General features: G+C 39.3%; 2 protein-coding genes across 2 annotated transcripts; one reads left to right on the top strand and one right to left on the bottom strand.

Annotated features, from left to right (window-relative positions):
- The first annotated feature begins 402 nt into the window (after nucleotides 1-402).
- On the top strand, nucleotides 403-4,975 carry LOC119008337 (extracellular calcium-sensing receptor-like). The gene is made up of 8 exons (XM_037078487.1): nucleotides 403-569; nucleotides 922-1,216; nucleotides 1,428-1,717; nucleotides 2,027-2,322; nucleotides 2,943-3,148; nucleotides 3,285-3,506; nucleotides 3,843-3,966; nucleotides 4,071-4,975. The coding sequence occupies exons 1-8, from the start codon at nucleotides 523-525 to the stop codon at nucleotides 4,973-4,975; spliced, it is 2,385 nt and encodes a 794-aa protein (XP_036934382.1). The 5' UTR covers nucleotides 403-522.
- Nucleotides 4,976-8,008: 3,033 nt separating this feature from the next.
- Nucleotides 8,009-12,581, bottom strand: LOC119008245 (extracellular calcium-sensing receptor-like). The gene is made up of 8 exons (XM_037078315.1): nucleotides 12,481-12,581; nucleotides 11,701-11,995; nucleotides 11,308-11,597; nucleotides 10,709-11,004; nucleotides 9,957-10,162; nucleotides 9,619-9,840; nucleotides 8,991-9,114; nucleotides 8,009-8,913 (listed from the first exon to the last, which is right to left on the bottom strand). Exons 1-8 carry the CDS (start codon nucleotides 12,507-12,509, stop codon nucleotides 8,009-8,011), a joined length of 2,367 nt encoding a protein of 788 aa, XP_036934210.1. The 5' UTR covers nucleotides 12,510-12,581.
- Nucleotides 12,582-15,400: the final 2,819 nt, after the last annotated feature.

Below are 15,400 nucleotides of genomic sequence, written 5' to 3'. Positions count from 1 at the left end.
ATATATATATATATATATATATATATATATATATATATATATATATATATATATATATATATATATATATATATATCTATATATAAGAACAGAGATAAGGAAAAAGAGGTAGGTAGATGTAATGGACATTATGTTTTGCATGTAACCCAACCCTCAAGACTTTGAGCTTCAACATGAGCTCATGAAGGACCAATGGGTAACGAGTTCTCATCTATGATGTATAGTGAGCTGACACTCCGATAATCTTTATAAACCAGTGAAAACACATTCAGTGTTCCCACATGCACACACTTTACGATGGAGATCTCAGCTCTACTTATTGGCCTGATTCTGTCTCAACTGAACATAGCTCTGAAACAAAGCGCTGGACTCATAAAGGATAGGTCTGGTGCTGAGGTCAGCACTGAGGCCTCATCTGTTAAATGTAAGCTCCAGGGTACCACTCGATTACCAGCATTCTCAGTTGATGGTGACTATGTTATTGGGGGTGTTTTCTCCATACACCACTACTTGCACACGGTGATGCATAATTACACCATCATTCCTGAGTTACCAAGGTGCACAGGGAGGTTAGTAAAAGGGTGAGGTGATGGACGAGAGGACATGAATCTTTTTATTTGTGTGATGTGTTTAGAAACATGTTGTTAGTATTTGCAAATGTATTACTGCAGTTTTTGTAGCGTTGACAACTTGAAATAACATAATTTATGTATGTTTGCAGTATAAAAACGGAGAAAGATTGTTAATTTGTGGATTTAATTTCAAGTTAAACTTGGACTAATATTTGTTTTGAATTCTGATGGACAGAGGATCTCTATCAGTGATTGTCTATAACAAATACTTGCAGCTGTTCCTTTTGCTCATCTCTGTTTAACAAAATCATATTTTAATTCAGACAGTGACATGATTGTCTCTGTGCAGCATCGACTCCCGTGAACTGCGCCTCTCACACACAATGGTTTTTGCCATCGAGGAGATTAACAACAGCACGGAGCTGCTTCCGGGCATCACACTTGGTTATCAGATCCATGACTCCTGTGCCTCAGTGCCTCTGGCGATGCAAGTGACATTCCAGCTCTCAAATGGGCTGGACCCGGTGTTTTACACAAGTGAAAATTGTTCACAATCTGGTATGGTGATGGCTATCATTGGTGAGTCTGGGTCTACGCCATCAATCAGCATGTCACGCATCATCAGTTTGTTTGACATTCCTCAGGTAAATATGTTTTGACTTTCTGCTGAACATTGTGTTTTGTATATATATATATATATATATATATATATATATATATATATATATATATATATATATATATATATATATATATATATATATATACACACACACACACACACACACACACACACACACACACACACACACGCATACGTTTGTCCCATTAAAGAGTGACGCAAATCTTCTTCAGGTGAGCCACTTTGCCACTTGTGCATGCCTGTCTGATAAGCAGCAGTACCCAAGCTTCTTCAGAACAATACCCAGTGACAAGTTTCAGGCTGATGCACTGGCCAAGCTGATTAAACACTTTGGCTGGACTTGGATAGGTGCTGTCCGGTCAGATTCAGACTATGGAAATAATGGTATGGCCTCTTTCCTGGATGCAGCACAGAAGGAGGGGATCTGTGTGGAATACTCTGAATCTTTCTACAGGACCCACCCACGTAGCAGGATCCAGAGAGTAGCTGATGTTATCCGCAGGTGACAGCATCACTGATTGTTTTATGCCTGTACTGACACTGACCTTCTGCACTCAAAATCATGTTATCTTCATATACATTGATATAATAATATCCATCTAAATCTCTTAAAATGCTGTTTATTTTTGTTATTATAAATTATTGATTTCTGATCATACAAAATGAATTAGTGACATCAATATTGTACCTCCAACATATCAAAAACTAAATTTCACTTTTCATTCATTTATTAGAAATAACTACATTTATTTAAAAATCATAATTTTATGTTTCCTTTGGTTTGATACCATGCAATATTATGTTTCTTCAGGTCAACATCTACGGTTATTGTGGCATTTGCTGCCTCTGGAGACTTGAGGATCCTACTGGAGGAGCTGTCACTTGAACCTTCTCCACCTCGCCAGTGGATTGGCAGTGAGGCCTGGGTAACTAACCCAGATATGCTGAGGTTCAGCTTCTGTGCTGGAGCCATTGGTTTTGGCATTGAGAAATCTGTGATCCCAGGTCTGAGAGAATTTTTGCTGGATCTCTCTCCCCCTAAGCTGGCTGCCTCTCCGTTACTTACTGAGTTCTGGGAGGATGCATTCAACTGCAGGCTGGGAACAAGTGAGAAAGTTGATCTGATTTTCAATGTAGCTGACATGTACAGTAAGCTCCATGCAGCTGTGTTGTTGATGTTTTTGACCATCTGAGAGGAGCATCCCATATTAAAATGTCAGTTTCAATTTTAAGATCAAAACAGATTTATGTTAAGATGGAAATCTGTTGAACAAGACAAGCGGACAAAAGGTGCTTCTCTGTCAGTAATCTCAATTGATGATGTTAGGTCAGATTTAGGACTTCTACTATGATTATGTACACATTAAACAGGTGAAGTCACTTGGGGATTCATGGATTTTTTTCTTTTTTTTTTTTTTTTTCAGTTATTTTTGCCATTTGAAATCTGACTGATCAATTTTAATGCCTGTCCCAACATAAAAGGAGAAGTAGGGCCTAACACAAACTGTAACAGCAGCTACAACAAAATAGATGAAGCCATGTCTTAAAATCATAACTGTAAGTTATGAAAAGCATGTATAATTAATTAGTTTGGTTAATTAGAATTCATTTGTTTCTGTAAGACAAGTTTTCTGAGTTAAGTTAAACCCAAAAGAAATAAAAATACTAATAATGAACACACAAGAGGAATATTAATGTAATATTATTGTTATTTCTGTGTGTTTTAGATGCAGCCATAGATGGAAATGTGTGTGATGGAACTGAAAACATAAAGACGCTCCAGGACCCGTACACTGATACATCTCAGCTCCGAATCAGTAACATGGTATACAAGGCTGTTTATGCAGTAGCTCATGCCATTCATAATGCAGTGTGTCACGGCACAAATTCTACAGCTCAGTGCGACAAATTCACCAGGCTAGAGTCCAAGCAGGTCAGATAAAAATGAATAAATGAGCCCCTAATGCCATATTCTCCACTATATTGTAACTATAATAAGCTGAAATATCCATTTAAAATCATGTTTTCTTTTCTCCACTTCACTGGCTTAATTAACTTGATCCTCACAGGTTCTTAATCAACTGAAGAAAGTAAATTTTTACAAAAATGGTTATGATGTGTCATTTGATGCCAATGGAGATCCTGTGGCCAGATATGAGCTGGTTAACTGGCAAAAAAGTGAGAGTGGCAACATTGAGATGGTGACAGTAGGGCACTATGATGCATCACTGTTGGCAGGCCAGGAGTTCCACATCATCAGGAACCTAACCTGGGTGGATGGCCTCAAACAAGTAAGAGGGGATCACAGAGGGTTTGATATTTATTTTATGGTAGGCTTTATTTTATTGTTTATTCTTGGCTGCAGCCAAGAAAGAGTAAGAAAAAGAACTTGAACAGAAATGAATACTGTGGGTTTTATCCACCAACAGCCACATCGTAGTTTTGGGATTTCATCACAGCTAGTATACACAAATGTAATTGTTCCAAAGATTAATAACAATCTGAATACATATCTTTGCATTTGGATATTTTCTAAGAAAAAATCAAAACATGTTAACCTACATAATATTCTTAAGAGTTGCAAAGCAATTCTGAATATGTGTGAGTTGGTTATATCTGTGTACCAGGTGCCTGTGTCAGTGTGCAGTGACAGCTGTCCTCCAGGAACTCGTAAAGTGCTGCAGAAAGGAAAACCCATCTGCTGTTATGACTGTATAACTTGTCCTGAGGGAAAGATCAGCAATGTTACAGGTATTTATTTATGTTTAATGTATGCATTTGTAATTTTATTATTTTGTTTATAACACATTGGGTGTATTACTGCTTAATTAAAGCCCTTTTCATTATATTGTCAGATTCCCCAGAATGTTTCCTATGTCCCAAAGAGTTCTGGCCAAATGCAGGGAGAAACACTTGTTTCCCAAAGCCTATAGAGTTTCTTTCCTTTGACGAGGTCCTAGGAATCATCCTAGCTGCATTTTCAGTTGGTGGTGCCTGTCTGGCCATCATAACAGCAGCTGTGTTCTTTCGCCACAGAACATCCCCAATTGTCAGGGCCAACAACTCTGAGCTGAGCTTCCTGCTGCTTTTCTCCCTGACTCTGTGTTTCTTATGTTCATTAACTTTCATTGGAGCACCCTCTGATTGGTCCTGCATGCTGCGCCACACAGCGTTTGGCATCACCTTTGTCCTCTGCATCTCTTGTGTTCTTGGAAAAACTATAGTAGTGTTAATGGCCTTCAAAGCTACACTTCCAGGTAGTAATGTTATGAAATGGTTTGGCCCGACACAGCAAAGGATGACTGTTGTGTCATTCACATTCATTCAAGTTTTAATATGTACTATTTGGTTGGTTCTTCATCCTCCTTTTCCAATGAAAAACTTAACCACATTTAAGGAGAGAATCATCCTGGAGTGTGCATTAGGATCAGCTATTGGGTTCTGGGTTGTGCTTGGGTACATAGGCCTACTGGCGCTCTTTTGCTTCGTGTTAGCTGTCTTAGCCCGAAAACTACCTGATAATTTCAATGAAGCTAAACTGATCACCTTCAGTATGCTGATATTCTGTGCAGTCTGGATCACCTTTATTCCAGCATATGTCAGCTCTCCTGGGAAATTTACTGTAGCTGTGGAGATATTTGCCATTCTGGCCTCCAGTTTCGGACTTATACTGTGTATATTTGCTCCGAAGTGTTATATAATTTTGTTCAAGCCAGAGAAGAACACCAAAAAACATTTAATGAACAAAAATCAATCTTAAGACATTATAGGTTTCAGAGTTGTTTTCAGTAAAGTCATGCTGTGTATATTCAACACAAACTTTGCAGAGGTTAGGTCTATTTAATTACAATGCTTGATTTATTCCAAATTTGTTGAGATGTGATTGTCTTAACATCATACTGCTGCAATATATAAATAATGTCTCAAATAAAGTAAACATACATTAAAAAGCAAGATACTGAGATCGTTCTTGACTTCTTGATAACATATTTGCCATTGACCCTGACCCCCTACAAAACAATTTAAATGATGAGAATATTGAGAACGTTTGATGCAGAATGAGGGAGATAAACATAGCATATTATATGCAGTACATGACTGGGCAGTATCCAAGTTTTCACATGGTTGAACCTTCCCCAAATGCTCCCACAGCATACATTATTACCAGCAGCTGATTTCAAATCACATTGTTGGGCTTTTGAGGGAGCCACCAAACACTGCTATACGGTTTCCCGCTACAAGATTGCTGCACCGCTTTAGTGAACCTCAACTGTAAGTTTTCCATCTGATGTTACATTAACATTTTTATCATGTTTTTTATGTTGATTTTAACCTCCAACTTTATGGGAAGCACTCACTGTATGTAATTAATTTGTTGCAAAGTATGTTGAGTTGCATTTCTTGAATTAGAATAAGTATTATGATTATTATTTTAGGACACTTCGTACAAGTATAACCTAGGCAGAGCAGCAGCCAACCAGGCAGGAGGGATTGCAGCAGGACAAGCCAAAAAAAAATATTCCCGCTGATACGCTGATAAGGCTAACATGTGAAATGGTCATATTTGACCGGTTCTTTGTTTCAAAAATTACATTATTAACAAAAAGTTCACTCTTGAGTCATTCATTATATACCTGCAAAGATAATGAAAGGAAAACTATATTTTTAAATACTCCTACATACCATATTACTGTTGGGACCTTCACCATATGGTTCTGACAATAGAGTGGCATATGTGTAAACCAAAGCCTAAATGTGGCCTCCATGTCCTAACAAAGCCTGGTATACAAAAGACAGTGCAACTACCCGACTGTCCAGCAGAATTTCATGGTACCCTGGGTTTGAAAACTCCCATCTCCTGTTGTCTGAGAGCGCATCTGAATGCATTATCAGTTCCAAAGTGACCAGTTACACAGAGACAAAAACAGCTGCATGCCCGTTTCCTTGCAGTCCCATCGCAACCTTTTGCTGGAAGCATCAGCTTTCATCTGTGCAGCTGTTACTAAAAGGGAGCACACAAACGTTTGGACCATACCCACCTAGGCTGCAATCTTTAACCTTGCTGGATGAGCCAAGACTGCCCTGTGTTTACCAAACACATTCCTGAGAAGAGATGATCAACCAAGTCTCTCATCCCTGCAGATCCTCCCTCAGGAAATGCCTGCTTTGACCCATTTTATGAAGTTAGAACTCACGTGTGTCTGTAGCGACTCTGTAAGAACTCACCAACACAGTTTGAAAGCCTGCAGACTCCCCTCCAGTTAGTTAGAACTGAAGAGGCATCTTAAATGAGAGGTGAAGTGACTTCAAGAAACTGAAACAAGTCAAGTTGCCTACGATACAGCACGTAGAATGAAGGATGTTTTGAAAACGCCTGTCATGCCATGTTACCAAAAAAGATGTCCATAAACAGCTGCAGTGAATGTAGAACATGAAAATGTGAAGTTCTTCTGTTATCTTTGCAAATAAAATACATGTAACTGCCCTTCACTGATGTAATGGTTGTCAATAGGTAAACCTGTGGGGGTTCGCTTTTACTTTGATGACATATGATAGCCTACAGACTAAAGCACCGACACACCAATCTCCTATAAAACCTGTATCTGCTGTTCTGTAGCATATCCAGTCATAACAATCTTTAATGGAAGACAAATTCCACAAAAGCAAATGTGATCTTAGATGAGGTCCAACCTCCTTTGCAGAGAAAATGTTGATGTGATGGCATGAGAACATAATTGAAGGCCAGGAAAATGTGACCCTATATTGTTCAGATTTTGAAACATGTGCTGAAGATAAACTTCCTGCTTTTGTCATGAGACCCATTAAAATACCTAAATCCACAAATACCCCAACTCCCTACATATCTGAGCCATAGATGTTAACACAGCAACACCGAGTATAATTAATAAGTTTAATTCTGGTTATTCCAAGAAGACCGTTGCACCACAACTGCATCTTTTGTCAGGAACACTGCTGGCATATGAAGTGTCATAGTTTATCCTAAACTGACAGTTGCAGCAGGGTGCGGTGCCTTTTAGGTCCATGCAAATACTAAGGCAAATCATGTCTGCAGGCGGTGTGTATGCAGATATTTGCTGGGCAGTGATCTTCTTACAGTTGATCACAAATTGAATCAAATTATTCCAGCATGTCCTCACCCTGAATTAGCAGCAGCAGCAGCTCTCTGGCCAGTCAGCTGAACTATTTAGAAATAGCCAGTCATTTTTTCTGATGGTCTTATTTGCTTATGTAGGTCATGTTTTATAACCAGTTAAAAGTTAATTGTAGAATGTTTAACATTATACCTTACTATTACCTAGCAAACGTCACTGTGCATCTAAGTGGCTCAGGCATGATGGTGTATGTGGTCATGCCCTTACCCAGTGGTCTTTAATGAACTGCTGACCAGATCTCTTTCTATGGGCTGCATGGACAATATAATCTCCTGTCACGATCTCTTCCTTCTCTCATAAAGTAATGATTGTGAACACCACATGTTCTTTTATTTGATTTGATCCCATTTTAAATAAATCTCAAGACTGCATAGAATGATGATGATGATATATTTAAAATTTGATATAAAGACAGAACCCAGTAAATCAAATGTTGCACATTTATACTTAATGTAACGTGATCAAAACTAATTTGCACAAAATGACACTCAAAATACACTGAACAAACAGTCAAACACACACTCAAAATTATAATCAACTACATGAAGACTCTGGTGAATGAGAACAGAATGAGCTCTATTTTAATTTCATATTCTAACTTTTCCAAAACCTAGAATGTCTTAAGATTGATTTTTGTTCATTAAATGTTTCTTGGTGTTCTTCTCTGGCTTAAACAATATGATGTAACACTTTGGAGCAAATATACACAGTATTAGTCCAAAGCTGGAGGCCTGAATGGCAAATATTTCCACTGCCACAGTAAATTTCCCAGGAGAGCTGACATATGCTGGGATAAAGGTGATCCAGACTGCACAGAATATCAACATACTGAAGGTGATCAGCTTGGCTTCATTGAAATTATCAGGTAGTTTCCGAGCGAGGACAGCTAACACAAAGCAAAAGACAGCCAGTAGGCCTATGTACCCGAGAACAACCCAAAACCCAATAGCTGATCCTAATGCACACTCTAGGATAATTCTCTCCTTAAATGTGGTTAAGTTTTCCATTGGAAAAGGAGGACGAAGAAGCAACCAAATAGTACATATTAAAATTTGAATGAATGTGAAAGACACCACAGTCATCCTTTGCTGTGGAGGACCAAACCATTTCATGACATTACTACCTGGGAGTGTAGCTCTGAAGGCCATTAACACTACTATAGTTTTTCCGAGAACACAAGAGATACAGAGGACAAAGGTGATCCCAAATGCTGTGTGGCGCAGCATGCAGGACCAATCAGAGGGTGCTCCAATGAAAGTTAATGAACATAAGAAACATAGAGTCAGGGAGAAGAGCAGCAAGAAGCTCAGCTCAGAGTTGTTGGCCCTGACAATTGGGGATGTTCTGTGACGAAAGAACACAGCCGCTGTCATGATGGCAAGACAGGCACCAGCAAGTGAGAATGCAGCCAGGATGATTCCTAGGACCTCATCATAGGAAAGAAACTCTACAGGCTTTGGGAGACAAGTGTCTCTCTCTGTATTGGGCCAGAACTCCTTAGGGCAAGGGAAACAATCAGGGGAATCTGAAAAAAATGAATGAAAAAGGGCTTTTAGCAGTTATGTATTTGATGTTTAAAACATTTATTAGAAACATAATTACCTGTAGCATTGCTAAATTCTCCCTCAGGACATGGTATACAGTCATAACAGCAGATGGGTTTTCCTTTCTGCAGCACTTTATGAGTTCCTGGAGGACAGCTGTCACTGCACACTGACACAGGCACCTGGTACATAATATATAAACAATTTACACATATGAAGGTTGCCAGATCTTAGGATTAAAGCAAAGGCTAACATTTTTGTCTGTTCTGCTTGGGATGAAAGGGCCAAAAAAAAAAAAAAAAAAAAAAAAAAACATTATTTGAACATTATTTGTCAAAGTGTCAGATTACTAAACTACATGATTACATGAGACCCCCAAAGCTTTTCTCAACCTACATCAAACTGAATAATTATCTTATTATTTTCTGGGGAAGGACCCCCATGTCCTAACTCTAATCATGCCCCGTTTTGTCTAATAAATTCACTGAGACGTTCAGGTAAAGCAAAAAATGAGGCATCAACAAGCTGGTTATGTTCTAAAGTTAAACTTGCTTTAGCACACACCTCCCTTTTTGTTACTGTCCCTCTACCACAGTTCAGCAAAATATGGATGGGGGCAACAGGGCTGACCTTTTAGAGCACCACATTTTGAATTATGTTTCTATTATTGCTGTGCGGTTTCTTACATGTTTGTCGCCATCCACCCAAGTGAGGTTTCTGTTGATGCGGAACTCCTGGCCCTCTGGCAGCGATGCATCATAAAGCCCTACTGTCACAATCTCAATGCTGCCACTCTCACTTTTTTGCCAGTTAACCAGCTCATATCTGGCCACAGGATCTCCATTGGCATCAAATGACACATCATAACCATTTTGAGAAAAATTGACTTTTTTCAGCTGATTAAGAACCTGTTAGGATGAAGTAAGATGAGACAGTGAAGGAGAGTAATTAAAACTTTATATATTACAGTGGACGTCGTGGTTGAAAAATAACATTTGGTGTTATCTTTCGTATTTCACCTGACCTGTTTGGACTTTATTCTTTTGAATTTGTCACACTGAGTTTTAGAATGTGTGTCCTGACACACTTCATTATGAATAGCATGAGCTATCGCATAAACGGCCTTGTAAACCATGTTAGTGATTCGGAGCTGAGATGTGTCAGTGTACTGGCTGGTGAGCGTCTGAATGTCTTCAGTTCCATCACACACTCTCTCATCTTTGGCTGCACCTTAAAACACACAGAGACAGAGGAAAATTACATATTAGTCTCTGCAATAATAATAAATTACTGTTCTTTCTTATTTTCTCAGACCCTATAATTCATGACTCTACAGATGACAAGCCTCGTGTACTACTCTCCTCTGTACAGCGCATTGGTCAAAATAAGTTGGTTTTAAATCTTCTTTATAGATAAATTTGATTTGAACTGATTCACAGGAGACAGAAAATGACCACAATTTTTCCATGAGTGACCATCTGACTTCAACTGATTTAATCTGTTTAAGACAAGAAGACAGTCTGAAATCACTGTCAGACTAATAGCCTAATTAGACAAATACTGTTTCCAATTAAAGGGATAGTTCAGGTTTTTTGAAGGGGAGTCATATAAAGTACATATCTATAGTCGGTCCGGAGAGTTAAGTTTCATCATTTTTTATCAAAAGTAAAACTCTCGCCCAGCAGCTGGGCCCCACTTCAAAAAATTCGAACTATCCCTTTAATATTAGTGCGTACAAAAAAAAAACATCTGATGACTTTCAAACAACGTTCTCACGTTTTCCCAGCCTGCAGTTGAACGCATCCTCCCAGAACTCAGTAAGCACTGGAGAGGCAGCCACTTTAGAGGGAGAGAGATCCAGCAAGAATTCTCTCAGACCTGGGATGACAGATTTCTGAATGCCAAATCCGATGGCTCCAGCACAGAAGCTGAACCTCAGCAGATCTGGGTTAGTTACCCAAGACTCACTGCCGATCCACTGGCGAGGTGGAGAAGGCTCACGTGACAGCTCGTCAAGCAGGAGCCTCATTTCTGTTGAGGCTAAAAATGCCAAAACAACCACAGCTGTTGACCTGTCGAGACATTACAGTGCATGAAATTCTAACACTATGAGGAATAACGTTAACTGACGCAAATAAACAGGAGAGATACTTTTTTGGGGTTTGTGTATAATGAACAGTAAAGTTCAAACTATTCCATGTTCTATAACAATATCAGGAATACATATGACAACATGAAAAAAGCAATATCCCACTGAGACAAAAGAAACAACCTTCAATTCAATATTTGACCCTGCATTTTTGTGTTTGTATTTTTTGTGTGCAAAAGATCATGGTCAGCAAATGGAACTAAATTACAATCCGCTATTTAGGAACCTGCGGATAACGTCTGCTACTCTCTGGATCCTGCTACGTGGGTGGGTCCGATAGAAAGATACAGAGTATTCCACACAGATCCCCTCCTTCTGTGCTGCTTCCAGGAAAGAGGCCATGCCGTTATTGCCATAGTCTGAATCTGACCGGACAGCACCTATCCAAGTCCAGCCAAAGTGTTTCACCAGCTTGGCCAGTGCATCAGACTGGAACTGGTCACTGGGGATTGTTCTGAAGAAACTTGGGTACTGCTGTTTATCAGACAGGCATGCACAAGTGGCAAAGTAGCTCACCTTAAAAGAAAAAAAAAAAAAACACAGCGTAAATAGTTTACAGGGCAGAAAAATCAGCCCTGGACAATGTTAAACACACAGTTTGTCAGATATTTATATTTACTTGAGGAATGTCAAAGGACCCGATGACGCGCGACATGCTGATGGATCGGGTGGATGAAGACTCACCGACAGTAGCCATCACCATACCAGATTGTGAACAATTTCCACCGCTGTAAAACACAGGGTCAATGCCATTTGAAAGCTGGAATGTAACTTGCATCGCCAGAGGCACAGAGGTGCACGAGTCTTGGATTTCATAACCGAGTTTGATGCCTGGCAGCAGCTCTGTGCTGTTGTTAATCTCCTCAATGGCGAAGACCATTGCGTGTGAAAAGCGCAGCTCACGAGAGTCAATGCTGCACACAGACAATGATGTCACTGTTGAAATTTACATACACTGAGGACAATTCACAATTTAATCAGAAAACACAACAAAGGAGAAGAGTTTTTTTGTAGTTATTAAGGACCATTACTGACAGCTGCATTGCAAATGTGAAAGAAACATCACAGCATTACCTGACCAACACAATTTGAAACAAGTCACTACCAGTCTAAAATCACACTAATTTAAATGCACAGATTTATAATCAACTTGATCAAAAGTTAATTATTTGGTTTTCCTGTTCATTGTATACATTTTTCAGTAAAAAGTTCGAAAAAAGTAAAAGTTCACACTTGTACTTGCAATTCAATTTGACAAATATGGCACTTCATGTGGCTTCTGTTTTTCAACACTAGACAGTGTCTTTGCAACATGATTGTAAGTGCATCATACAAATCTTCACATTTGTCTCCACACAGTGTTACAGCCCAATAAACATCACATATTCCTCTTACTAACCTCCCTGTGCACTTTTGTGGCTCAGGCATGGTGGTGTAGTTGTGCCTCACTGTCTGCGTGAAGGAGTGTATTGAGAAAACACCCCCGATAACAAAGTCACCATCCAATGAGAATGCAGGTAAACGCGTAGAACCCTGGAGTTTACATTTCACAGATGAGACCTCAGTGCTGACCCCAGCACCAATTGTATCCTCTGTGAGCCAAGCCCTTTGTTTTAGACCATCCCCAGAAAATTTCAAGGAAAGAGCTGAGTTCACTTCACACAAACTCAGAGACAAGATCAGGCTAATTATCAAAGCTGAGATCTTCATCTCTCGAGAGTCCGTTTGCCAGCTGACTGTATGTGTGCTTTTATGATTTATATAGTGTAGATTTTCAGAGAAAAGCTTCCCTCCTGCTACTGTGTGTCAGCTAGTGTACATCAGAGAGGGTACGCCCTTCTCTAGCGTTTTTTTTTTTTTTTGGTTTGTTTGTTTGTTTGTTTTGTTTGTTTTGTTTTTGTTTTGTTTTTTTTGTTTTTTTTTTTTGGTTGCATTATAATCTCCAGTATCTGTCCTTACCACTTGACAATAGAAAACACCAGATATCTAATTTTGTCCTACCCACATACCTTTCATGCTTGTTTACATATGTTAAAGCATGAAACTCAGCATATGCACAAATTCAACAGTACTGTTTGTATGGTTCAATCCATTCTCAAAGATATTACAGGACTTAATTTCCCCCTATATGTATGAACAGCTGTTAAATCAAAAACTCGAGACACAACTCCTTATCATGGTTTTTGGTCACCAATTTAGCATTCATTTTGAAAATAAAGAAAAAAAAATGTAAAAAAAAAAAATACATAAGAACATTAAAAAAAAAAAAAAAAAAAGAATGATAAGGCCATTTTTCTCACAGACATTCGGGGTATCATATGTATGGGCGACTAATTTTCATTTGTTGTAAAGCATGTAAACCTGTGTTATGTGTTTTAATCCCCCCCCCCACACACACGCACACACACTTCCCTTACCCAGTGGTCTTTGATGAACTACTGACCAGGGGCCTCATGTATCAATGTTGTGTACACACAAAAACGTGGCGTACGGCACTTTCCACGTCAACGTTCAGATGTATCAAAAGTGAAATGACCGTGGAAATGTGTGGCGCCTCACGCCACCTTCATGGCTGGTGTACACACATTTCTACAGCTATTGTACCTTTGGCAACACTTAGAGGTGATGCTGGGAAACTGTTAATTATGTGAAAACAATTAGTCCTCAGAGTAATGTGCACATCAGAGACACATTAATGGACAATTGAGGCTGGCTGCGATAGGTGGCTTCTCGGTGAGTAAATAATTTATCCGTTTAACTGCACCCTGAATGTAAACCAGCACAATGCCCATTTGGGCACGTGCATTCAAATATGTGTATTTGTTTTTTTTCCCTAGTGAAAAGAGAGTGGCAGAGCTATCTAACAAGCTCTGTATTCTCTCCTTGTGTTCAGTATTTGTGTCAATAAATGCGTGCGTAAAGTTGGAAATGTCACACTGCAGTAGCTACGGCGCACTTCTGCAGTCAATAATAAGTGTGATCAGTCTTGTCAGTCCTTGTAATGAAGTTGTTTTGTCCTTCTGTTTGTTTCCCACTAATGGTAGCATATATATATATATATATATATATATATATATATATATATATATATATATATATATATATATATATATATATATATATATATATATATATATATATATATATATATATATCTATATATATATATATATATATATATATATATATATATATATATATACATACACACACACACACACACACACACACACACACACACACACACACACACACACACGCCAGAGAAGGTATGCCACATTGTGCTGGCCTGTGGTGTTCTGCACAACGTGGTACACCGCCATGGCATACCACTGCCAGAACACATCCCCCCTCCACCAGAGGAACGAGATGCCAGACCTGTCAACCTCGACCCACCCCAGGAAGCGATTCTCCAAGGCCCGGCAGCATCTGATTTCAACGATGTAAAGAGGCAAGGACACAATTTACGTTTTAAGTGCATTTATTGCTTTGCAAATGTCTCCAAGGACATTGATAATTTGATCTAGACGATCACTGATGCCACAGATTACTCTCACAATTCCCTCCTGTGATTCCAGCACAGCTTGTGTGAGTTTAACACATTTACCTTGGGGATGATCTGTGTCGCCTTCATGGGTCCCCACAACTCCGGTTAGAGCTGTGTCACCCACAATAGCCACCACTCTCTGATTAAAGGGGGTCAGTACCTCCCCTCCTGTCCCCCCGCCTGTTGCAGTCACACTTCGACGGTGGGCCAAAATCCTCCGTTTCATCTCCACCTTCGCGTCAGACCTCAACTTTAATAGAGTTTCGAGCTCAGACTCGGTGAAGTTACGCTTCCTCCCTCTACTCATGGTGTAAATCTGATGGTGCAGAGAGGGGAATCCCCAGTGCAGACCCTATTTAAATTAATTTGTGTATTTAAATGGGGGCGTGGACAGGGAGGAGTTTTGCACTTGTGCGCTCAATTCCATGTTGATTGGGATGTACAAAGGAAAAGTGCTTGGATCCATGCGTATGGACACTTTGATACATCTGATTTTTATTGATTTTTTTTTTTTTTTGCGTACGACAGTTTCTGGATTCTAGCGTACGCCATTTTTCAGTAGGAAATCTACAAAGTTGTAGTACATGAGGCCCCAGGTCTCTTTCTATAGGCTGCACGGACAATATAATCTGCTGTCACAATCTCTTCTTTCTATTGTAAAGTAACTGTCATTTCTGGGCTATCTTCATCAAAGGTGTCGGCATGTAGTTTGTTAACAAAAGAAGCTGTGGAGGCAAGGCTGGGTGGAAAGATAGGGCAATCTTTATTGAAA

This window comes from Acanthopagrus latus, chromosome 2, assembly GCF_904848185.1.
Source record: "Acanthopagrus latus isolate v.2019 chromosome 2, fAcaLat1.1, whole genome shotgun sequence".
Classification (NCBI taxonomy): Eukaryota; Metazoa; Chordata; class Actinopteri; order Spariformes; family Sparidae; genus Acanthopagrus; species Acanthopagrus latus.
The sequence above is the reverse complement of the archived record's forward strand: the minus strand, read 5'-3'. Positions and strand labels throughout refer to the sequence as shown.